Source organism: Phyllostomus hastatus, unplaced genomic scaffold (genome assembly GCF_019186645.2).
Source record: "Phyllostomus hastatus isolate PE091 unplaced genomic scaffold, TTU_PhHast_1.1 phas_contig_34, whole genome shotgun sequence".
In the NCBI taxonomy this organism is placed as follows: Eukaryota; Metazoa; Chordata; class Mammalia; order Chiroptera; family Phyllostomidae; genus Phyllostomus; species Phyllostomus hastatus.
In genome coordinates, this window is record NW_025333857.1 from 61,712,953 (window position 1) to 61,738,435 (window position 25,483).

At 45.2% G+C, this 25,483-nt stretch overlaps 1 protein-coding gene across 4 annotated transcripts in view; it reads right to left on the reverse strand.

The window, feature by feature from the left end:
• TNC (tenascin C) overlaps positions 1-25,483 on the reverse strand; it is a 97,311-nt gene that overhangs the window by 38,673 nt on the left and 33,155 nt on the right. For all 4 annotated transcript variants that reach the window (XM_045840664.1, XM_045840663.1, XM_045840661.1 and 1 more), the window contains exons 2-13: positions 22,975-23,567; positions 19,070-20,479; positions 17,565-17,828; positions 16,420-16,535; positions 15,373-15,529; positions 11,665-11,934; positions 10,687-10,872; positions 10,362-10,451; positions 8,435-8,698; positions 1,936-2,208; positions 1,111-1,383; positions 245-517 (exon numbers count right to left, since the gene is read on the reverse strand). In XM_045840664.1, coding sequence (XP_045696620.1) covers positions 245-517; positions 1,111-1,383; positions 1,936-2,208; positions 8,435-8,698; positions 10,362-10,451; positions 10,687-10,872; positions 11,665-11,934; positions 15,373-15,529; positions 16,420-16,535; positions 17,565-17,828; positions 19,070-20,479; positions 22,975-23,431 — 4,033 coding nt within the window. In that variant the 5' untranslated portion in view covers positions 23,432-23,567. The remainder of the gene's footprint in view (positions 1-244; positions 518-1,110; positions 1,384-1,935; positions 2,209-8,434; positions 8,699-10,361; positions 10,452-10,686; positions 10,873-11,664; positions 11,935-15,372; positions 15,530-16,419; positions 16,536-17,564; positions 17,829-19,069; positions 20,480-22,974; positions 23,568-25,483) is intronic.

Consider the following 25,483-nt stretch of genomic DNA (forward strand, 5'->3'; position numbering starts at 1 on the left):
CAGTAGAGGTCTTATCTCCAATTGGAAGGTGAGAAAAGCAGGCTCAGAGATGGGACATAATCCACCCTCCCCAGAATATTCAACCAGTAAGGTGGAACTCCAACCCAGACCTTCCTGAGTTACAGCTTGTGTCTACGCTGCCTCTCCACAACACCGAGACAGGCTCTGCCACGAGGGGAGTTTTCTGTGTTCCAAAGACAGGCTGCCTCAATCACAGTCCCGGTCAGACAGGGGGGTCATATACCTGTGGTGACCTCCACACCAAGGGGTCGAGTGCTGCGGTCCCCGACCTCGCCGTGCAGGGTGATTGTGTAAGGGGTACCAGCCCTGAGGCCTGGGATTTCCACGGAGCTCAGGCTGCCAGGAACGGTGAGGCTGTGAACTTCTTTGGCCTGGCCAGCCTCCTGGACCTCAATGACAAACTGCTCATAGATCCCTTCTGGGGTGGTCCAGTGCAGTCTGAGCGCATCCCAGCTAACCTCGGTCACTGTGAGGTTTCCCAGATCTGGAACCTCTTCTGCACAAGGACATAGAATTGCTGAGTTACTAGAGAAGCCTGTTGCACGTTGGATGGCATTTTGGTGAGGATTGGGATGAGTTGTCTAGACAGTGCTGGTTACAGACACATAATCTCTCCACAGCAGCTGCTGAGCACACTCGAATAGCCAGCATTAAAGCCAAGCTTTTTCTCTTCGGGCGTTGGGGGTGAAAGAGAGCTCTAGGGATTGTTCACAATTTCTATTTTTGACATACCCATGGGGCTTTGGGGAGTCTTTTGATATGTTCTTAAAATGAGCTCAAACTTTTTTCTACTTGCAAATTGTGCTTTCCAACTTCTTAAATATTATCACTGAAACTTGCTTTGAAAGAAAAGTCACCTTTCACTTTTGTAAGGGAAAAGTACATGGAATTTCTCATGGGACTGGCTACCATGCTACAACTTGGGCTTGGCCATATAAGGAATATGACACTGAGACAGAAGCAGGGGTGATTCACAGGTTTTCCCCAAGGTGGTGGGGGGCTGAACCCTGTTTAGAGCAGGGAAGAGTTTTGATCCCTCCTGAGAAGAGACAATGGGAGGAAGAAAATTAATGAGTTAGTTTAGAATACCTGTCAAGACTTCAACAGAGAGAGGGGCTGTGCTGAAGTCCCGAGTGACCCCGCGAATGGTGACGCTGTAATGAGTGGCTGCTCTGAGCCCAGGCAGGTCCACGGACCTCAGCCCTCCCGGGACGGTGAGGTTCTGGGCCGACTCTACCGAGCCAGTCTCCTGCACCTGAATAAAAAACTGCTCGTAGGCTCCTTCCGGAGCACTCCAGTTGAGCTTGAGGTTGCTCCAGCCCACCTTGGACACGGTGACCTCTCCCAAACTGGGAATTTCCCCTGGAGAAGGACAAAGAACCAGCTTAATAATCAAATCACACACGATCCAGGGGCTCTGTAACACAAGAACAGGCATTATGTGACTTAAAAAAAAAAAAGTGACTTTCTTTACGTAAAGGTGCATCATGCAGCTTCCTAAATTTGCAAAATAGAGCAAAGGAGGCAAGGTGTAGGAAAAGATTCGTTATCTTATTTCATTAAGGAATAGCCCTAACCTCCAGTAGACAAGGAAATTAATTTTTTCCTTTTAAATAAAATGCTTTAATGCCCCTTAGCAGGAGGGAGTCTGTGAAGCTGATCGTCCTTGCCTTTGGGCTGAGAGTGTAACCCCCAGGCTGGACTCTGTGGAACTCCAAAGGGCGTTGCCCACATGGGGGTCAGTGTGGAAGCTGCCCCTGGAGCCCTGCAGCCTCACAGCTCCCCATTCTCACACACCATAGCGCTATAACCTGGGGCAGAATAAGTCCATCCAAAAGCAAGTTGCCACCGATTATCCTTGGGCAGTTTCCTGTTGGAAAAAACAGAAGCTATAGACAGAAAGGTAAGAGGTACCTGTGGAGGCCTCAGTGGAGAGCACTGGTGTTCTATAGCCCCGGATCACCCCATAGATGGTAACTCTGTAAGGGGTGGCAGCCTTGAGGCCGGGGATGTCCATAGCCCGCAGGCTGCCAGGCACTGTGAGGTTCTGAGCTGCCTCCACCTTGTTGGCCTCCTGCACCTGAATGACAAAGTGCTCATAGGCCTGGTCAGCTGCGGTCCAGTTGAGTTTGAGGCCATCCCAGCCAACCTTGGTCACGGTGAGGTTTTCCAGTTCAGGGGTGTGGTCTGAATAATGACAGAGATGGGGTCAGTTAAACCATGCCTCAACATGCTTGCTTCGTGGGAACCCCCAAATGGCACCCTGGCTGCCAGTGCTGAAAGGCCACGGGGGGCCTGAGTGCTGTGTGTCACCGACCATGTCCCTGAATGCGTCCTCGAAAGGTGCTGTTGCAAAACAACAACAGAAACATCAATGTAATACTTGTTTTGCCTGGTTGCATATTTGGTCTTGTCTTTTGAAAATGGTATTTTCCTGTTGACCTGTGGTCTATGTTATTACTGCTCTTGGTTTCAGTTTATTCCTCCATTCCTTCGGTTATTCCTTGATTTCTTGGTCTGAGCTGTCCAGCCTCCTGTATTTTTAGAAAATTGGCTCCTCTTAGATGTCCTGCCTTTCCTTCACTCCTCTATATTATTGTCTCTTTGTGTTGGAATTTTTGTCAGTTTCCGGGGTTCAGATTGGCTTACATAAACAACTTCAGGAAGCTGAGAGATAAATGAATATAGTACAAGTAAGGCTGAGCTGAGCAAGGCGGTGTGTCTGTAGAAAACTGTCGCTTACTAGACAGAAAGACTGAGGCCCTAGGAGAAATAATTAAAATGGGATGTGCCCTGTGTTCCACCTCCTGAGCACACACATGAAGTGCAGCTTAACTCTCTTGTCTGAATGTATACAATTCAGAGTTACAACATGCCCAGGGCTGACTTAAATGGACTTTGCATGATCTAGGAAGAAAGTACTTTCTCTGGAAATGGATCCTGTAAAAGCAGAGTAAGAACTGCTTTGAGTTCACTTAAAAGATCTTTTCCCTCCTCTATTTATGCCTTACACTGTTTGCTAATTTTAAATGAGCTCTGTGTCCATTAAAGCAGGCTTCTAACTTAAAAATCTGAGTTTGCAATTGGATTGAAGATATCCTTTCAGAGGGGAAAATGTTTCTTTTCAAGAATCTATTGAATTCAGACTTTCCAAGTTCTTGGGACTGTTCTTTCTAATTGTTTAATATTGGCAAAGTGTATACTCCTTCAAATCTTGTTAGAACATGGGTCTGCAAACTATGATCTGAGGGTCCAGTCTGGTCTGCTGCCTATTTCAGTAATGGGCACACTGACAACAGTTTTCATATTTTTAAGTGGTTGGGGAAAAATCCAAAGAGGAATAAGTACTTCAAATATATGAAAATATATGAAAATATATGAAATTCAGGTTTTATTGGAATGTAGTTGTGCTTTCTCATTTATGTAGTATTGACAGCTGCTCAAACCAGCCTTAAATGCACTGGCCCTTGTGAGGCCAGGAGCAGAGCTCCAGACATAACAATCATGTCCTTGACCTTGGGATTTCAGCACAACCACACTCAGGAGCATGCCCTTTACAGTAACCCAGCAGTCTTCTTGCATGAAGGGACATGGGACAAATCTAACCTCACCAAAACCTTAAAGGTTAAGGAAATTGATCCAATAGCTCATAAACTCTCCTTCTTATCCCACTTTCTTCTTTTTTCTCCTCCTCCTCTCAAAATTGCTGGTCTGCAACTTGACATTGATGATTTCCCCCTTTATGTGAATCAAGTCACTCTCTCCTTTGCAGCTTTTAAAGCTCTCCTTCTAATTCTGACATAAAACATATTTTTCCCCATGAAAGAAATTTTCAGGTACCAGGCTGTAAGAGATATGAGAGTGACCTAACTGGGCAGGGAGGAAGGGATTACAGGTTATCTATTAAACTGTGGCAGTGAAGATGGATGGAGGGAGGAGAGGAGACCCACATGGAAAAGGTCTCTTCCTGATGAGAGCCATCTTTTCTCCTTGAATCAGTGTTTTATATGCCACTGGCACTACATTATACCGTGCTCCCCTCTCCCATGTCCTGCTTCATCTGCTCATACAGTTGAGAGTAATTTCACCTAATGTTATGTTTCTTGGTGAATACTAATAATCATGGTAACAATACTTCCACCCAAATTTCTGGCTGTTCTTCCATCCTTTTGTCTTTTGAATAGGGAGGTATGTAAATCAAGGAAGATTATACTTTCAAGTTTAAAATCAAGTTTCTACTTAGTGAATGGTGCTGCGACTATTTCTATAGCAGGTGCCCTTGGTATCCCACCCAAAACTTTTCACTAAACCAGTGCTAGTCAGATAAGTATTCATTTATCAATGAATAAAATCAAAGATAAATTAAAAGAAGAGGGATAAGAATAAGAAAAAGGGATATACTGATATTAATAAAATTCAGCAGACAAGAGCTGAGGTGGGGCCCAAGAGGCTTCCCACAGTAAACGTTGACTGTACATCTCAACAGCAAATGACACACTGGGGGCTCACTGCCCGGGAAGCCCAGTATTTCTGTTGTATAGTTCCATACTCAATCTCCTGGCATTTCTTTATGAAAAGGCTGTTGTCTTTTTCTTCCAGCTGTGCACTGGCATCTACCCTGTGAACAATGTTAGTGGGCCTGGGAAATGAGAATTTCGAAATCCCATTTCTGGGCTGATGGTGGGTTGACCAGCTGGCCTGAAGGAATTTCTGGCTGTGCCAATTTCAGATCTTTAGATTCCCAACATCTTGTAGATGATAAAGTGTTAAGTAGTTTGCTGCCTTAAAATATACCTTTTTGGAAAATTTATTATTTTAAGCTGGTTATTTTTAAGAACAAAACACTCAAGGAGAAGCTTTGACCTTTTCCCTAGCTGCTTAAACAACTGAGGTCCCTACATGCTCATAAAGCACATGCCTTGTGCTTGCCTGTGTCCAAAGCCCTGAGGATATAGTGCTGGATAGAGGCAGAGTCCTTACATTTTGGTTGGTAGTAGGAGCTAGACAATAGATAAGTAAACCAATTCCTGGATAATATCAGGCCAGGTAAGTGTCAAGAGGAACCCTGGAATGCATGGAGGGGTAAATCAGGATGGGGGCACCATTTTATATCAGTGGCCAGAAAAGAGATAACACATTGCATTCAGCTCTTGAGATAACACATGAGCTGAATGCAATGAGGAAGATGCCATGGGAAGAACTAAGAGAACAGTGGTAACTAGGCAGCAAGAAGAGCATGTGAAAAGGCCCTAAGGTAGGAAGGAGCAGCCTTGGCACACTTAAGGAACAGGGAGAAGGCTGAGGTGACAATGGGGAAATGAGTAAGGGAATGAATGGTGGTAACCGGGTCAGAGAGACAGAAAGGGCCAGAGTCTGTTGGGTTGTGCGGTCTGTGGTAGGGTCTTTGGATGTTATTGCATGTGTGATTGGCAGCTAGATTCTGCATACTTTTAATTTGGTGCCACATCAAGGAAAAGGTTTTCACTCTGGCTCAATTCTGCAGCTAGAACCCTGGAATTCCCTGGGAAAAATGCTTTGGGGAAGCCAATTCCATAGCTTCTGTGGAAAACCCACAGACAATGAGTGGCACTTCGCAGACTTCTGCTTTTAAGAATCTAGTGATGCAGAACTGGGAGTCCCTTTTTTCTGAAGTTAGAACCTATAGTCCTTTGACATTTCAGGACTCATAACCACATAACACATCTACCCAAGAGCTCCCACTTTTCCTGTTTCTTTTTCTTTCCCACATGCTTATAAAGGCCGGGAGCCTGGACTCCTATTTCTTTACATATTCCACAACACAGTCCTGTTTGCCTCTCTGTGTCTGTCCAAAAGCTTACTCCCATTTTAGGCCTGATTCTCAAAGGCATTCTGTGTTCCTGCTGCATGCTCTGCCTCCCATTTACAGCAAGGGGAGTGTCGTGTTTTCTGTTTATTAGATCATGACTTCCCCAGAGCACAAACCTGTCTTAATTGCTCTAGCATCCCCAGAACTTAGCACAGAGCACATTTGTAGTATACTGTTGGCTGTAGTAAATGTAAGAGACTTGGGAAGACAGAATTCAGGAGAAGGAAAGAAATGTCCACCTCACTTTTAATAAAATAAAATAATTCTATGGAGAAAGCTATAGAGAAATATTATGGAGACAATGGGTAAAGAACCAATAAAAGGGACTGTGCACCCTTTTTTTTTCTATAATGGAGAATGTATTTAAATATCTAACATGATTTCTGTGAAACAGCGTTAAGGAGGCATGCCTGGGAGATGAAATCATGAGCCTTTGGGGTGCCAAAACTGGACTCTCAGTCAGAGACAAAGTAGTTCCAGCCTGTGGTTCATTTGGAAGCTCTCATCTCTCTGAGCCTCTGAGGCCTGTGTTTCCCTACTGGAGGTAGGAGATAATGTGGCTACAAGGTAATATGATTAGATGGAGCTAGGGAACTCTCTATGATTCAGTATTTGTCAAACTCAGGGAAGAGCAAAGAGAAAGAGGAAGAGAGGGGGAGAAGGAAGAAGAGGAAGAAAAAAGGTGGAGGAATTTCCTATTTTTTGTTTTTCTGATTCTTTGTTATCCCTTGATACCTTATAACAAGCTGAAACATTCACCTCTTTACCATGGATTTAATCCTTCCTGGTTCTATTCTGTCCCTCCCTCACCTATGACTAAGCTTCCTTTCCATAGGATCCTTGATGATCATCTCAGAGCTGGGAGGGAAGCAGTCCATGCACAATCCATAGACTTGACCACCAGAGCTCACTTTAGACTCTCTGAAGGGGCTACCTTTTGCCTGACAAATAGTCCTTCCCTCTCTCTCTTACTTATAAACAGCCATATTTTCATGTGGGCAGCAACATGCTCAGCCAGAAGACTATCTTTCTTATAGCTTGGAATGGCTGATAAAATGTGAAGTCATTGGTGAGGTTTCCAGAAAGACTCATCTAGTAGCTACTCTTTTTTGGTTTTGTTTTTTCCCCCTTTATGCTTCCTAGAACACAGATATGAAGGCTGTACTGCAGCAGCCATGCTGTGACATGGAGGTGACTTTGGGAATGGATGCCAAGAATGGAGAAATGAGGAGAGTAGGAGCTGGAGTCACTGATAATTTGGAACTATCCCTGAATCACTGAACCTCAGACATACTTTATAGAGGAGACCAACTTTTGCTTAAGTGACTGTTATTTGAGATTTATATAATATGGTGGTGAAGGTACTTGTAAATGTACCTTCAAAAGGTACAAAAAAAGGTACTTTTACCTTTGGAAAAGACTCAGAGCCATTTCCAAATTTTGAAAGTACATTTTGTACCTTCAGAGGGTACAAAAAAGGGTACTTTTACCTTTGGAAAAGACTCAAAGGCACTTCCAAATTTGTCCATTACAACCTCTTTTCTGTTTATGGAGAGTCAGCTAGAGTAAAACAGCTCTGCCATGACACTTTCTCTTATGGCTCCTGATTCTTCTCATCACTCCCTTACCTTGATTGAGTCCCATCTAGCATTCTGAATGTCTAGCCTTCAGGTCTGTGAGCAGGAGCATGGGAGCCAGAATGACAATGCCAAGTACGTGACCCACTTGTCCCTCAAGTATCAGCACACTACAATGTATTCAAGTGGGTTCTCAAGAAATAATTACATTGAAACTACAGACTATTATTTGTCAAACCCTGATGAATTAACATTTTCCAACTATACATCTTTTATATTTGGGGGCCAAAATTATATGTGCATATTTTTCACATGTGAAGAAATGATGTGTTTATTTTTCATTTTTGCTACTGAGGAAGTGTGGCAGCAGGTACAAAGTATGGAATGACTGGGTGAGAAGGGACACTGGAGGTCAGATTTGCCACCATGGGGCCATGAAATTCCCTCTTAATGACTAAGAGAAAAGAGAAAATGAGAAGGGTACCTTGGAAGGCTCCAAGGACCATATGTAAATTTGCAGTAACCTTAGAGGAAAGCTAAAGACCTGGAATAGAAACATTTAATGAAAAATAACCAAAGAATTATTACCACCATCATGGTCATCTTGAAAAGAAATAAAATGAAAAGTAAATTAATTTTTAGGCTAAAGGGGGAGGGGGACAACAAACAATTTAAAAGACTCTGTACAGTGCACAAAATAAAATTTAAAAAGAATCAAAAACAAGCAGAAATCCCGATGGTTTCAGTTTTCCTAGGGAGAAATAGTTGAAAACCACTATTGATTACCCAGCAAGGGAACTTTGCCTAGTCAGTCGACAAAAGGAAAAGATAAGTGAGTAGCTCTTTCAAAGGGGCATGTAGAGGCTATGTGAGTAGGGAAAGTGGCAGGACTTCCCATCTGGTGTTCTTGTGTGAAGACAGCCCAGCAGCTGGGTCTGCCAACCTCTCAGTCAACAGTGTCTGCAGGGAGCTCAGGGGCTAACCTCACCTGTGGACGCCTTTACCCGCGCGGGCTTGCTCCTGTGCCTGCCCTTCTCTGCTCTCAGGAGGATGGAATATTCCTTCCCAGGTTCCAGGCCTCTCAGGACGTAGGAAGTGGTGTCTCTGGGAAGCTGCACCTCCATTGGCTGGCCCGAGGCAAGGCTGTAGTTGAGGCGGTAATGGTCAAACTTGGCCAATGGTGACTTCCAGAACAGGGTCAGGGTGGTCTCCGTCGTCTCAGAAACCCGAAGGTCCTTGGGTGCGTCCATATCTGGGAGGAAGACACAGAGATGAACCCTCTGCAGGCTGTGAGGCAGGCTGCTTCTGGGACTGAAAGTCAGCGGGCTCGGGGCTGCAGCCCCGCGTCCCGCGGTAGACTGGCCGGGTGGCTTCAGGAGACTCACCTAACTGGGTCCCAGCTTTCACCTGTGTAAATGCTGTTGCACGTTACCTCACCCGATTTGTGGAAGACTGAAAAGAATATAGTGGGACGTCCATACCACGAAATGCTACTCAATTAAGAGCATTTATAAGGGATTGACTATTGATACGAAAACAACCTGGATGGATCTCAAGAGAATTATGCTGAGTGAAAGTCAGTCTCAAAAGGTTGCCTACTATATGATTCCTTTTAAGTAGCATTCTTGAAATGACAAAATTATAGAGATAAAGAACAAATCACTGATTGCTGAGGGTTAGGGACGGGGAGGGAGGTGTCATGGCTGTGAAAAAGGAAGAGAGATCCCAATGATGGAACTATTCCAGGTCTTGACTGTAGCAGGCCATTCAAAAATCTACATGTGATAAAACTGCATAGAAGTTAATACACACAGATGAGTGTGTGTAAAACTGGCGACATCTGAATATATTGATGTCAGTTTCTTGGTTGTGATATTGTGTTTTTTTTTAATGTTAGGATTTTTTAAAAGATTTTATTTATTTATTTTTAGAGAGAGGGAAGGGAGGGAGAAAGAGAGGGAGAGAAACATTGATGTGTGGTTGCCTCTTGTGCACCCCCCAACTGGAGACCTGGCCTGAAACCCAGGCACGTGCCCTAGGCTGGGAATCAAACAGGTGACCCTTTGGTTCACAGGCCAGCACTCAATCCACTGAGCCACACCGGCCAGGTGATATTGTTTTATAATTAAACAGTTGTTACCACTGGGGGAAGCTGGGGGAGGGGCTTAGGGGGAGTCTCTATATTATTTCACAGCATGTGAATCTACAGTTACCTTAAAATAAAACGCTCAAAAAGAATATGTAAGTGCTCAGCATTGGCTCCTGCATAATGAGAAAGCTCAGTGAAGCATGAGTTATGTCCCCCCTGCACTCTGGCCTCCCTTTTCTTCACAATATTTAGGGGTATGTCAGGAGGAGATTGGCAGAGAGATAGAGGAAAGTGGTTTTTTTTTATGTTTTCCAGAAGAAAAGAAAAACCTTGAAGAAAGAAGCAAGGGCTTCGAATCAGGTAGCTCTTCACCATCCTTACCCAGAAGTCAGAGCCTCAGGATGCAGTGGGTAAGAGCAACTTCTGACTTAACCTGTGCTCCTGCCACTTAAAGTAACTTAGTGTGTTCTAACAGAAACCCTGCAGATGTGTTTGCATTAGTGAATGGCATTAAAAAAACAAAACAAAACATGAAATGAGTTATGAACTTTAAAAAGTTTGTAGATTTCTTATAAAGTCTGTTTCCAATTTTTCCTAAAAAGAAACCCGCTGCTCCGTTTCCTGAGAGAGCAGTGTCGGCATCGTTTGGGAGTGGTGTGCTCACGTTACTGTGGGGTTAGACATCTGGGCTGGATGATCCTAGGGGTTCCTTTCTCATTGGAGCATCTACTGTTTCTTTTAAAGCAGATTTTCTGCCTCCGGAGCCCTGTGTCTGCTAGTGCCAGCGCAGGGCGGAGGGGTGCAGTAGGAGTCCGGTGTGCCTCACCTGTGGCCGCATTGATGGTGGCTGGATTGCTTTCCATGTCCCCCTTCACAGCAGACACGCCAATCCCATATTCAGTTCCTGGCCTCAGGCCTAAGAGAGAATGTACAGGTTGAAATTCAGCTTCAAATCGAAAAGCCTTTCAGAGGATCATAAAAATGCACCCCCTTCTCTGGAGGCTATGATTTTTCAGTGTTTGGAATGCTCTCAAGACTAACTGACATCCCAGGGAGAGGAGTTGCTGGGAACTGTACCGTGTTCTGTCACTGGAGGTTTGCCACATGGGGCCGTGTCCCGGGGCTGGCTGGGTCTGCCATGTGGAGCTCACCTGTGAGTGTGGTCTTGGTTGTGGCTTGTTGGCTCTTCGGGACTTCGACCTCAGCGTGGTCGCCTCCAGAGATGGGTGCGTACTTAATTCTGTAGCTGTCGATCGCGGCCTTGCCGTTCCTCCACTCCAGGGTGATGCTGCTGTCAGTCTGAGAGACACGGCGGAGGTTCCTGGGAGCATCCAGCCCTGCGTGGGAGGGGGAGGGACATCTGTATTGGAAACACCAGGTTCGGGGGGGTCTCACAGTTCAAGCTGAGACGTGAAAGTTCTCACCATTGGAGAAAAATTGCCCACATACCTGTCTCAATAGCTGATGTACAATCCAAACAAATATGACATATTTGACACCTTTCCCCATTATTAATATATGTGATACTTGAGTCATTCATGCTTTCCTCAGATTTTGTGCTTAAAAAAACTATACGGAAACTTACAAATTAGCTCTATTAGTGTAAGAACTGGTCTGTTGAGTTCATCAGTGCATTTCCAGTAACTCACATAGTGCTTACTGAGTTCTGAAAAAGTATGTACTGGATGACTGATGACACTTTGGTATGTTAAAAAAAATACCATAGGCTAAGAGGTTAGGAGGCATCTTTGTCATTCATGTTTTCCATATACTATATTTTATTATTAAAAATTATATTTAAAAATTTTGTACTAGAACTTTTGTCTGAGAATGTCAGACCTGCACCTTCTATGTATGCAACTATGTGTGTGTATATACACATATATGCATGTATATGTATATATACATAAATGTATGTATGTGTATGTTTGTATATATACACACGTGTGTGTGTGTATATATTGCTATGAAAGGTTACTTTGGGTATTTTTTTCTCTGAAAAATTAATCAATCAACCAGTACAATATTTGAAAATAAAATTTAAAGGAATGAAAATTCCCTTTGTAGTTTCTTGCTGTAAACGGAGCTGGGAAGACACCCCAGTGCAGAGGGGGACGGAGTGTTCTTACCTGTTGTGAAGGTCTCTTTGGCAGGGTTGCTGGCCATGTCGACCCTGCGGGAGGTGAGGGACACCTCGTACTCAGTGTCGGGCTTCAGGTTCCCGATGGAATACTGGGTCTCATCAGCCGTGAGATCGATGGTGGTGCGGTCGCCCGGCACATCCTTGATCCCATAGGAGAGCTCGATGCCATCGATCTCGGCCAGGGGCTTGAACCAGGTGACCAGTGCCGTGGTGTCTGTGACGTCTTTCACCTCCATCTGGCTGGGAGCATCCAGGCCTGTGACCAGCAAAGGACAGAGCTGTTTCAGAGACCGCGGGGGCTGTGCCAGGGCGGAGCACATAGGCAGCCGTCGCCATCCACCTCTGTATAGTCAGGTGTAGTACTGACCACTCAACCTTACTTTCTCTTCTGAGCCTCAGTTGCCTGTTTGACAGGCTGTACGTAGGGATGATGACAGCTACCTGGTAGGGTTTGTTGTTTTTCTCAAAGTAAAGGAGACAATGCTTGCAAAGCGTCCAGCATGCAGTCTGGGACACAGCAGCCACATCATAGGTGGTTGTTACTCAGTTAGTATTATTAGTACTGTTTTCATAAGTTGAAGAAACAAGCTTGGGGCTACTTCATTTAAAAAACATTGACTTAGTCTCTTCTGCCTTTTTAACTAGGCAACACTCTGGATGGTCGGTAACTTCTCCATTAGAATTATGGCACCGGAAATTGAGGCAATGACTGTCTCACCAGCATATGGGAAATTGTTTTTGATGAAAAGGATTCAGGAAGGAAAGTCATGGCTGCCTCTCCTTGTCTCCTCAGCGTGGCCTTCCTCCTGCCCTGTTATTCACCTCCTGCTCTGTCCACCCTTTGGTTTGGGAGCTCCGACAGCAGGCTGCTCAGTGCTCTGAGAGCAATTCATGCTGTTTCTCCCCTCCTGGCCTCTCCACTGGCTGTTCCTTGGTTCCTGCTCCCCACAATTGCTTGTCCTCCATCTAAAAATCTCCTACTTACCCTTCAGAATCCCATTTATTGGTCATTTCCTAATGAGATTGTAACCCTGTTACAATCAGGTAAACAGATATTCCCTCTCCAAAGGGTAAAAGGCTTCAGTTAATCAGGGTGATTAAGTTCTAGAGATTTGCTGTACAATATTGTACCTATAGTTAACAATACTGTATTATATACTTAAAAACTTGTCTAGAGGGCAAATCTCATACTAAATGTTCTTACCACAATTAAAAGGAAGAATATTTTAATAGTGTAATTTTCTTTCTGTATGCAACAGATTTCTATACAGTTTATTCAAAGTATACTGATTATTCAATTTAGATAGGGTCATTCATTCATTCAGACAAAGGGTCTTTGATTTTTCTTAATCCCCAGCATAGAGTCAGGCTCTGTCATTTATGTCTTAAGTCTATTTTTTTTAATTACATAAACAATTTCAGTGCAAACACTAAAACATTCCAGGCATTCAGTAAATACCTAAAACGAAGACTTGCTAGGCATTCAGTCAATGTTTCCTTCTTTCTTCATTTTAAAAAGTAGTTAAGTTCGTGTTTTCAGTATTGGTTGAGGAAACAATAGCAAATGAAAGGAGCTTGGTTTTATAAGGGGAATGAAAAGAAGGAATTATTCATAGCTGACTGTGAGAAACCTACCATCTCTTTTCTTTAATTCCAGTTGTTGACATCTTAGTGTCAGCTCACAGATAATGAGCCCATAAAATGCACAGTGTAAATGATGCTATAATTCAATAGTGAAGCTGCCTCTCCCATGTTCTGACAGGGGCTAGCAAGCACCCCCGTCACACCTACTATCTACCTTAGCAGCTCTGTTATTAAAGAAGTTGGGATTCAGCCAAGGGCACTGATCTCTCCCTAGATTTGGGAGGCTTGAACCGAGGAGACCAGCATTGCCCTATGCTTATGTGCCCAGCACAGTGCTTTGTCATTTACGTCTTAACTCTCATGACCACTCCACAAGTAGGATACAATGAACCCATTTTCCAGATGGTGGGTCAGAGCTTTATAGAGGTGAAACTGCTCAAGGTCCTAGTGAGTGGTAAACCTGGAATTCAAACTCAGGACTGTTTGGGTCCAAAGCCCAAGCCTTTTCTCCTCTAAATGCGAAGGCCTCTCAAAAAAATTCATGGGCCAAAAATGGTTGTAATACAAACTCTATAAAGATCAAAGGGAAAGAGTAAAAAATGTTCTGGCACCAAAACTTTAAGGTTCTTTAAACTAAAGAAATCGCTCAGGTAGCAGCAAAGTGAACAGGTAAATATCTGCCTCTCAGTGTTGATATTTATGTGATTATGGAACATCAAACGTTCGGATGTTTGTCCTGCAGTAAGATGAAAATAAAGCAGCCAATCCCCATGTTTAAATTACAAAGAAAAGGGCCAAGGAAAGAAAGGTCTTTTGTATTCTCAGTGTGTCTTATATAGCAAATAAGTATTTGCTTGATCTTTTTTATGCCTTTCTGATGATCCAATGATTTTTTCCTGCTGGTACCTGCCTTCTACCTACCACAGAGGGACGTTGTCAGGATGATGGAAATGCTTGTTTATAAAGGAGACAATTCCATGAGTTGGCTCTGAGCTAGACAAAGTATGCAAGTATTTAAATGCAAGAGATTCTTTCTTGTCATTAGCCAACAGCAGTCTGCTGGTGGAAAGATTTAACTTTCCAACAATGCTCTGCCAAGAAGAGTCAATTCCTTAAGCAGGTGGTACATATGTTATTTTTAAAAAAAGATAAACAGGTTTTATCAAATGGCAATGAAAAATAATTTTATTTATTTATTTATTCATTCATTCATTTATTTATTAAAACGTTGCTTTCTGGTAGAACAACTCCAAGTTTGGATTTTTTTCCCCCATCAGATGATCTAGCAGTGTCGAATCCTATTCTACCTCCAAGAAGTTCTGACCTGATTAGGATCGAGTAACCTTTTGTTTCGATTCCTGTTGAAGACATGGAGTCAACATTCTGCATAAACCTGAGCCTAGTCAATGCTGGTGGTAATGGGGTTCATGTAGTAAAATGAGACCCTGGCTTAAAATGGTGGTCCTGACAGTATTGACCATGTAGTATTGATTAAATTAATTTAATGTTTCTCAGTCTCAGTTTCTACTCTTGAAAAATAATACCATTGATATTTGCCCGACCTCTTTTACAGGTCTGGTGCAAATATTAAATTAGATGATGTGGTAGATTGTTTGCAGTGGTCTCAATTTTCCTGTACCCTGGCCACTTTGCAATATCAGGTTGAAGCTATACTCCTCAAGAGATGGACCTGTTTTCTTATCCCTTACACCTGGACTGGCCTTGAGATTTGCTCTGAGAAAATATTAGTGCCAGTTTTCAACCTGGTTAGCTACTATAAGAGCAGGGCTGGGGTAGCATCCTGGAGGCTGAGGGACCAGTAGAGCAGAAAGGCATCACTCTGGATGAGGCCAACCTGGACCCACCAGCCCCCAGCCCACACAGGTGCATAAGTGAGCCCAGTCAAGAACACAAAATCTGTTGAGTGGAGCACAACCTCAAATCATCAATGTGTAGGATTATTGTTTTAAGCCACTAAGATTTGGCCTTGGTTTTTCTATAGCAAAAGCTACTTGATACAGGCACTAGGAAGAGGGCATGTTATTAACCAGAAATCCTGAGTTACAATCGGCTTTATCATGGTGTCGGTGATATTAAAGGTGATACTCACGGGTGGTTGTCACCTTCTTTAGGCCTGGGCCCCGAGTATTGTTTTTCACGATGTGCAGAGATATCTCATATTCCTGTCCAGGAGCCAGGCCTGTTTGCCGGTATGTGGTCTCTGGCCTTCTCAGGCTTTTGGTGATCTCTTCCTCATCTTCCTTATTCTGAAAGATAGAGGCCCCCTGGTAAGACCTATAAAAGGTGCCGGCCTCTTTACTTACACAATGCATTCATTTCACATTCATTCATTCCTCTTTTATTCTTTCTTCTATCCACTAACCAGTTACTTATCAGTTTGGTAGGTGCTGAGGATACAGAAATGATAAAGACATTTCTCAAGTGTGTTTCTCTCATAAACTTCCCAGCTCACCCCTTTGACACTCAAGTTGAGTGACAGAATGTGAGAGCCAGAGCAGTTCTGGAGCCACAGATTTACTCTCTCTTCTGATAGAATAAGAAGTCAGCATCACAGAAGTTGGGTGATTGTCTCATAGTCACATAGATAGTTAGTGGCAGAGCCTGGGCTTGAGCTCAGGAACCCACTACCCTGCTTCGCATGTACTTCAGGCCCAGAGGCCATTTTCTCTCTTCTTTGCCTCTGAGTAGAGATTTTCAAGACTATGAGAAATAATTAAAACCTAGAGTTAAAGTCTCTTTGTCTAGGCTACAGGTGGCAAACACAAGGCCTGTGGGCCGAATCCGGCCCTCCACCTTGTTTCTACCCAGGGCAGTGCTGAGCTCCTTGTCCTTAGTTAAGGAGTAGTTACATTTACACAGTCCTAAAGTTACATTCGGCCCTTTGAAGGCAATTGTGAGGCTGATGTGGCTCCCAGTGAAAATGAGTGTGATGCCCCTGGTCTAACAGGGCTCTCAGCCCTAAGTGTTATGCTTATTGACTTCTTAAAGTCACTTAAAATGTCTATGCAAACACACTAGGGCCAATTACAGCCTTGTCCCTCACCAAAAGTCAAGGAACTAACGTTGATATGAAAGTTTACAGTGGCCTTTGACCACCTTTTAGACTCTTGCATGCCCGCTGCTCTGTGCTCCCTACCATATTCCGGAAGATGATCTCCCATGTCTCAAAAGCAATGTCCAGAGGATCCCACTCCACTTCCACAGATGTCTCCTTGATGGACTTGAATTTGAGGCCTTCAGGTGCAGGCAGGTCTGTCAGGGAAAGCACAGAGAGGAGGTAAGGATGGCAACGAGTGTGGTGGAGGCTCCATAGCCCTGCTCCACTGACTCCAAGGGCGGTGTCTGCCACAGTCAAGGGCTGATCATTCGAGCTGGAGTCTATTCAAGGGCTCCTCTGGGATGCTGTCTACTGTGAGGCCATATGAAAGGAGTATTAGGACAAACCATATGATTAAGTTTTGGAAATTTTATAGGGTTAAACCTAATATGTGCACATATATTAGGATTTATAATATAAACTCCTGGCTTTGGAATCAGACAGACCTGGGCTAGAATTTAAGTTCTTCAATTACAAATTTTGTGTACTTGGGCAAATTGCACAAAATGCCCCAAGCTTCGGTTTCTTCACTTGAGAGAAGGAGGTAAGCATGCCTGCCCCTTGGGAATGTACTGGGGGCTGAGCGGTATGGTGCATGTAGATGCATGGGCATATCCCTGGCATGGAGCATGAGTCTAACATGGCAGCCAGTGTTACTACAATTAAACAAAAAAAGACCACTTTCTAGCCCAACTTGCTTTTCAGGTATGAAGAAAATTATACTGATGTTGGACTCTTAAAGGAAAAATTTGAACCCTGTGTTTCCAGTGTTAATATATATATATAGACAGTGAGCTGCATAAGAATGTAGTAGTAGAATCTAGCATTTAAGAGCATAAATCTGCAACCAGACTGCCAAGGTTCAAACCCCATCTCTGCCACTTATTAACTGTGTGATTTGGGATGAGATAATCACAGAATCTCAGTTTCCTCATCTGTAAAACAGATTAACGATAGCTCCCATCTTACAGGGTTATTGTGACTTAAATGAGTTAGTATATGAGGAGTTTCTTTACGAAAACATTCAGTGGGCTTCACTGGATTCCAGGGCCTTAATGGGTGCAACTATGAAAGGACAGCCATGGAGTTTGGGGGGCAGGGGCAAGGCGATGACTCATGGGAACAGTCATGCACTGGGCAAGAGGGGGCAATTGAGGCTGCCCAGGGTGGTTCTGCTCACTCACAAGTGGCCACCCGTGCGCTGACGGGAATGCTCTTCTTGTTCTCCAGGATGGCGAACACCCGGATAAAGTACTCTACGCCAGGCTCCAACTCCCGGATCGTGGCGGACGTCTGGTCCCCGGGGACCCGGAACTGCATTTCCAGGCCGTCCTCGTGGGTGGGTGTGTACATCACAAGGTACTCTGTGACCCGCATCTCGTTGTCCCAGGCCAGGTTTACAGTCTCTTCTGTCACTTCGGTCACAATGAGGTCTTTGGGAGGGGACACTGATGGGAATGAGAAAGGACAGCTGGGGTCAGCCATGTTTCCTATAAATCCTCTCTTCCACTGGCAGTCCACAGAGGCCCGAAATCTAGCTTCCATCTTCTCAGATGCAGAACTCATGAAGGAATGGCTGCTGTGACCTGTCTATAAAAGCTTTGGTGGCCATCCATTGCCACCAGGCTGAAGTTCCAGGTCAGCCATGCAGCCTTGAGGGTTCTTTGTGACCTGTTTCCTCTGACTTCTCCGTTCCCTGGACCCTGGTTCAGATTCAGGCCATCTGCGTGGGAAGGGGCAGCCTGACCTTAGCTCCCTGCTCTGCACTTCAAGCCTGGGAGGGTGTTTTGGGCTCACCTGGCCCAACTTTTTCACTTTCTAGATGTGATTGAAGTAGAGGGACCTGCCCAGCTTAGCACATCTCATCAAATGTGGACTCACATCTCCCTGCCAGCCTGGGGTTCTTCCCACCCAGCTTCTCCACCTCGGCCACATTAAACTCAGAGCCATGTGTTTATTCTTATCTGCCATTAGTTTTAATCAAGGTAGCAGTTCTCCATTATGACAATCATAATATGGATGGATGAGAGAAGTACAAAGAAGGTCCTTATTAAGCATGAACATGTCACTCTTCTTTGTGTTTTCACTCAACCAATGTTTTACTGTGTACGTACTACAGACCATGTCTTGTGCTAACTGCAGGGGTAGTGTTCCTTTAAGGAGTTCACCTTTCTTGGGACCAAAGACAGCACAGAAAAGATTAATTAAGAGACGGGCCTGCCTTGTAAGTAGTCAGCATTCAGTCTTTAGCTGATTGTGCATGTAAAACAGTTTGTTTTATATAATCTCACTGCCCATTTAATTTAGCTGAATTTTTATTCCCAGCCAAATAGAGGAATCTGGTTTCTGACTGGTTCAATGTCAGTGGGAAGTAGGAAAGAAGGTTGATGCTTAGCAAAAGGGAGGTTATCATTTCATCTACTTCATACTGGCTACTAGGTGTCAAACTCAGTGCAGAGAAGTTAGGCAGACTCAAATGTCAGCCCTGTGATGTATTCGCCGTGTGTCCTTGTGAGAATTCCATGACCTCTCTGAGCCTCTTAGACTCAAATAGGTAGCCCTGTAAGAGTTGAATAACCAGGGCCCCTTCAAAGAGTTTGCATGTGTGTGTTTTAATATAACACTTAGTTCTCCAACACAAACCAGATGTTGTGGCCTTTATCTTGCTAGTTTGAGCCCCAGTACTCACCCTCCGAGCAGTCTTCCCCGGTGTAGCCCTCGTTGCAGATGCAGCGGCCTGCCACGCACTGTCCCAAGTTACTGCAGTCATTGGGGCAGGAACGCTGCCCACAGTCTGGGCCCGTGAAGCCCTCGTGGCAGACGCACTGGCCATCCACGCAGCGACCTCGACCGTGGCAGTCGCTGGGACACCTTCGCTCCTTGCAGTCTTTGCCCATGAAGCCTTCGTGGCACACACACTGCCCGTTGACGCAGCGGCCCTGGCCGTGGCAGTCGCTGGGACAGGCGAGTTCCGCACAGTCGCGGCCGGTGAAGCCGTCCTCACACACACATTGCCCCTCCACACAGCGGCCCCGGTGGCTGCAGTCCTTGGGACACCGCAGATCCCGGCAGTCCTCACCGGTGTAGCCATCATCACAGACACACATGCCATTCACGCAGCGGCCGTGCTGGTGACAGTCATTGGGACAGCTCATTTCACTGCAGTCGTAGCCCTGGAAGCCTTGTTCGCACACGCACTTCCCCTCGATGCAGCGGCCCCGGCTGTTGCAGTCGTTGGGGCACCGCAGCTGGCTACAGTCCTCCCCAGTGTAGCCCTCGTCACACACGCACTGCCCGTTGACACAGTGGCCGTGGCCACTACAGCTGTTGGGGCATCGGAGCTCACTGCAGTCAGCTCCCGTGAAGCCATCGTCACACTCACACTGCCCGTCGGTGCAGCGGCCGTGGTGGTGACAGTCGGCGGGACACCTCTTCTCGCTGCAGTCCACGCCGGCAAAGCCCTCGTGGCACACGCACTGCCCCGCCTCGCACCGGCCCTGGCCGTGGCAGGCGTGCGGGCAGGTGAGCTGGCCACAGTCCTCCCCCGTGAAGCCTTCTTCGCAGTAGCAGGTGCCGTTGACGCAGCGGCCCCGGTCGAAACAGTCCTTGGGGCAGATCAGCTCGCTGCAGTCCTCGCCAGTGAAGCCCTCATCACACACACACTCGTTCTCCACGCAGCGCCCACGGTTGTAGCAATTGTTGAGGCACAGGGGCTCATTGCAGTCGTCGCCGGCAAAGCCGTCCTGGCACACACACTGGCCGTCCACACACCTGCCATGCTCCTTGCTGCAGGGCACCGGGCAGACCTCCCGGCTGCAGTCAGCGCCGGTATAGCCTTCGAAACAGATGCAGACCCCATTCGTGCACTTGCCCTGGTCATTGCAGTCGCTGGGGCAGGCCAGCTGGCTGCAGTCCTCCCCGGTGAAGCCCTCGTCACAGATGCACTGCCCGTCGAGGCACTGGCCTTGCAGGTGGCAGTTGCCTGGACAGTCGGGCTCAGAGCAGTTGGGGCCTTTCCAGCCAGGTTCACAAACACAGCCACATCCTTCAGTGCTGAAGTTCCCGTGGCCACTGCAGAAGGGCCTGGTGTCCAGGCGGCCTGCAACAAACAGAACAGAGGCTCTCAGCCCAATTTCTCAGTTTCTACCTGCGAAACTCAGAATCAAATTCAGCCAGAGCACGGTTGCACCCCTGGGCCACATCTGGCTTGAAAACCAGAAGCTTAGTGTGTGAAATCAGATGGTAGGAATTCTTAACTTGAACTCTCTGAAATGTGTAACTTCCATGCAAAGACAGTGTGTGCTTCGGTTTGTAGGTATGTGTGTGTGTGTCTGTTCCCACCCCTAGGGAGAGGATCCCTAGTTTCCACCACATTTTCACATAGTCCCACAACCGCAGGTGGTTATGGATCACCGCCTTGTGGAACGTGTTATGTAGGGCTCTGTTGCTACTTTGGTGTCCAACCAAGGTCGGGCATATAGGAGACATCCAAGAGATCGTTGTTGAACTGAACCCAGTTCTGATTCTTTGACTCAATCTCTGTGCTGCTTTTGGGAGGGGCTTTAGGCTCTTTCTGGAGCTCAGTTTCTTCATCGGTTTAATGGGACCATCAGAGCACTTCCCTGGGGTCTACCAAGGTTAAATGGGGACATCAGGAGCTGACTGTGGTGCTCATCATAATGTTCTCTTTATGGGTTTTTTGGGTTCACTCACATTGTCATAGGGGTTCACGCGACCAACACTTTCTAATTTTCCATAACTGAAATGAGGCAGTTAAGTCGTGGCTTTCTAATTCTGTCAGCACAACTTGCAATTTGGCTCTGCCCCCACAAAACTCACGAGGCTCTATCTTTTTCCCCCTCTCTTTCCCGGAGGCTGCAGTGGCACGTCTGAGGAATGGTCAGCGCTGACATGCCTTCAGCTCTTTAAAGTCTAAAGACTGTCTCAGCTCCATTTGCAGGGGCCACTGGCGTGATCCCCGTGGAACCCAAGGAGGAGCAATAAAACTCACTCCATTTTCTCTGCACACAAATACAGTTGCATTAATATGTTTTATCCCCTTCCTTACAGCAGGCAGGAAGGCAATTTTTTTTGAAAAAGTTTATTTGAAAAGTGAGAATGTACACCTGTGCTGTGTAGTATGGTGGCTGAGGGACCCATGTGGCTATTCAGCAATTGAACTCTGGCTGATCTGCACTGAGATGTATCTGAAGTGGCAGATACATTCCAATTCCAAGGGCTTAGAGTAAAAGAATGTTACGTGTCTTTAATCGTTTTTATATGGATTACAGGCTGAAACATGGATATTTTAGTTCTATTGGGTGAAACAAAATAGATGATTCGAATTATCCTTATCTGTTTCTTTTTATTTCTTTAACTTGGCCACTGGAAAATCTACGGTTACATAGATGGCTCACATTATATTTCTACTGGATAGCACTTCTCTAGGCAATTATTTCCACCCACTTTTTAGAATTCATTCTATGGTGGAGCTCTCATCTATTCTGCCAGGGAGTTGAGAGGTGGAAGACAACCTAATTTGTGCATAAAGAAAAAAAAATTTTTTTTGCCTTAGAATCCCAGAGCATGTCTTTAGTATTCTGTACTTATGGTGATTAGGTCTACTCTTAAAATAATTTGTTCTAGTAATTTATGGTAATTTTTTTCTGAGTGGTATAAATAGAGATTTTCATCTCTGATTTAAAGCTCTTGAAGCTCTTGCAGTTTTATCAACTTCAGGGAATGGAAATGAGGACGAATCCAAAGTGGCAACATTTCTTCGTGAAGCATGCAGACGGGCAGTAGCGGAAGACTGGGAGTTTGGGCGGCATACAGGCATGTTCACGGCTCCAGCCTCTCATTACCCTTGGGGTCAGCTGGGCAACTTCTTTGAGTCTCAGTTCTTACATCTGCAGAATGGGACTGTCCCACCTCATCTTAAAGGGTTGGCGGGAGGATTAAATTAGGTAATGAATTACAGTGCCATGTACATAAAAGGGGCTCAGCCATAGTGGTGATCATCCTCATGGTTGCCACCCAGCTAGGGCATTTATTCCAATTCCCAGGCTTCATACTGCCGTGGGAAACATTGTGCATTTGTAACAGCATCAGGGTGTGCAATACTGTGGTTGAAGTCCTAACTTGGCCACTTATCTCAGAGCCTTGAGGAATCCCATCCTACTTCTAGGTCTTGGCTTCCTATTTGTATGGTGAGGTAATGGGGCTATATCAGTACCTTTCAGAGTATGGCCTTTGGGTCAGGGATTTCATAATGTGTACATAAGTTTTGAGGTAGGGAATGTATATATTTTGTGGTCAAATAAGTTTTAGAAACTAGCAATTAAAGTAAAATAGGTTTTTTTGAAGCAAGACTTCAGAGGCCTGCAAATTCCTCTGAGAAACATTTGTCACCAAGAGCGGAATAGAGATGGTTACATTCTCTACGTTTATTTGACCATAATGTCTCTTTGTAATGATCACCCTGTGGGGCTAGTTTGCCCCGGAACCCACTGTGGAAACAACGGATGGACCCCACCCCGCTCGTCGTTTCTCCCATTTGTGCAGTGAGGGGCCAAGGCCATCCCCAGCTCGTACCTTCAGCAGGCTGGAGACAGCAGCCTGCTCCCATGGTGCACTGCTCCCGCAGGGAAGACACCAGGTTCTCCAGCTCCTCCAGCCTGCTCAGGAGCTCCTTGACGTCAGGAGCAGCAGCACACCCACAGGCCCGGCGGGGGATGTTGATGCGGTGGGTGAAGACGATCTGGTTTTCCCTGTCCAGCGTGTGCTCCTGGAAGGTTTCCCTGGGCTCCGATGGTGGGGCCAGCTCTTTCTCGCCACTGGCTGATTCTAGATCCACGGAGCACTGGGCCCCTACAGGCAGCTTGATGTTGTAGATGTGGTTAAACACCACGGGCTGGTTTTCCTCCGGCAGAGTGATGTTCACCCCACTCTGCCGCTTGTGCCGGATGACTTTCTTGAGCACCCCTCCATCAGCCCTGAGGGCGAGAAAAGCTAGGCAGATGCCTGCCAGGAGCCGAGTCACAGCCCCCATGGCGGAGGTGGGTTTGGCTGGGTGTTTCTCGGGTTCTAGGATCCTAGGTGTCTCACTCTCAGGCAGAGATGGGGACTTGGAAGCCGAGAGTTGAATCTAAATCAGTTGTTCCTGATCTTCTTGAAGGAATTCTCTTCTACAAGTAAATAAAGAAAAACAACAAGCTTATTAGTATTTTCTGCTAATCGACTCTATTGACTATCTGCAGTTGTAAGTGAATTTTTACTTTGTGTCTCCTCTATTTGGAGCTCTCTTGGTGTTCATTCCATAGTCACTGTAGCGCTGATATGCCGGAGTCTCTAAAAGTAAAGAGGATCAGATACAAAGCGAGGCTGGAGGAGGTGTGCTAATGTGAGGCAGTTCTTACTCTGCTGAGTCGCCTTACCCATCTGTGTGATGGCTCTTCACTGGTGGGGGCAATCAGGCAACAGAGGACAGAGGAATTGTGAAAGGAGGTTGAGAAATTATGGAGCAAAAATAGGAAGACAAGGTTAAACTTTAGGTGGTTGTAATATTGATGAAAGTATGGCTTGGGTGCATATGAGAATGATCTATACACGGTATGATGTCATTTATAGACCTCTTTTACGAGGAAATAGAGCTGGGTGTAGTTCAAGAAAGCGATTGAGGGCTATTTGTTTTTTCACAAGTTGACATTTCCCTTTGCCTGTGTTATTATTAGACTTGAACGCTCTAAGTGAGTTATTTATATCAATTAGATGTGGTATTTGGGTTACTAATCCTACGAAAGGTTTCACAACTTTTGTTTTTCCCAATGATAAAATTCATCCTACTGGTAACATGTATCGGCATGATCCCAAGTTATCATCTCTTCCATGACGACAGGAAGTCACAGCAAAACCCAGACAGGGGAGGTGGCAGAGGAAATAGAATTAAAAGCATTTCTGTAGGACTGAGCAGGGAACTGGGGGCTTAGAAAGCACTGGCTGCGCATAGAATCAACTTCCTGTCCATGCTACATCCTAATTATATTCATATTTGGTATTTCACCAACTGTCATATAATATCTACTTAGGGCCTCTACTCCCTGCTTGGAACAGAAACAATAACAAAATAAAACACAGACAAACAAGAAACAAAAAACGTCTTCTGAGTATGCTTTTTCATTCAAATTACCATAGTTTTTTAAATAAGAATTGGTGGATCTGTGATGTAGGCAAGCCGAGTGAATCAAAATTATTATGAAGAGGAGAACTTGGTCATTTTTCTTCTCTCAAACCAGCATGGTCCATCTTATTTGTTTACTGGACAAATATTTGTTGATTGCCTGCTCTATTGCAACTGCTTTAACTCTCTTTGTCTTCCACAAAGTCCTTCCTTTCTTCCCACCCTCTTCCCATCAATTCTTGGCTTTAAATGAGAAAGAGCCATGGGCCAGTTTGAAATGCTTTTGGACTTTTAGCCAACACTTTTGTGTGTTGCTAAATGACTTAAATTTCCATTTAAAAAGCCATTAGAGTTGCTGGTTGGGACTCTAAGGCAATGAGCCTAGGGTAATAATGATCAGAGCATGGGCTGAATGAGGATTTTTCACTGTGCTTGTAAGAGATGTGCATCGGCACAGCCAAATGCTACATTGTCTGGAGGAAGGAAATGGGATTCTTGAGGGCTGTGTATTTCCCATTGACTCATAGTGGGCCGAGCTATAGTTTTGTACTTTGGGGAAGACCCATTATATCTTCAGTGTGGTAGAAAATGCCTCAGCTTTGGAATTAGACACAACTGGGTTTAAATGCCACTCACCAGCTCTCTCACTTGGGGCAAGCTATTTATCCTGTCTAAACTATGACCTCCTTTGTAAAGTGGGGTCAAAGTTCTTCAAGAGGGAATTATAGATTAGCGCAGATGTAAGGACCATAGTAGACACACATTAAAATGTAGCTGCAATTTTGTTGCGCTTCCAGGAACAAAACCTAGCCTAAATCTAGGCCCATAGCCTCCTTTTGCTTAAGACTGACCTCCTCATTGAATCTAGTCCTATAAACTACGCAGCAACTTGAATCTAGAACAAAGAGGAGCTGCGGAAATCAC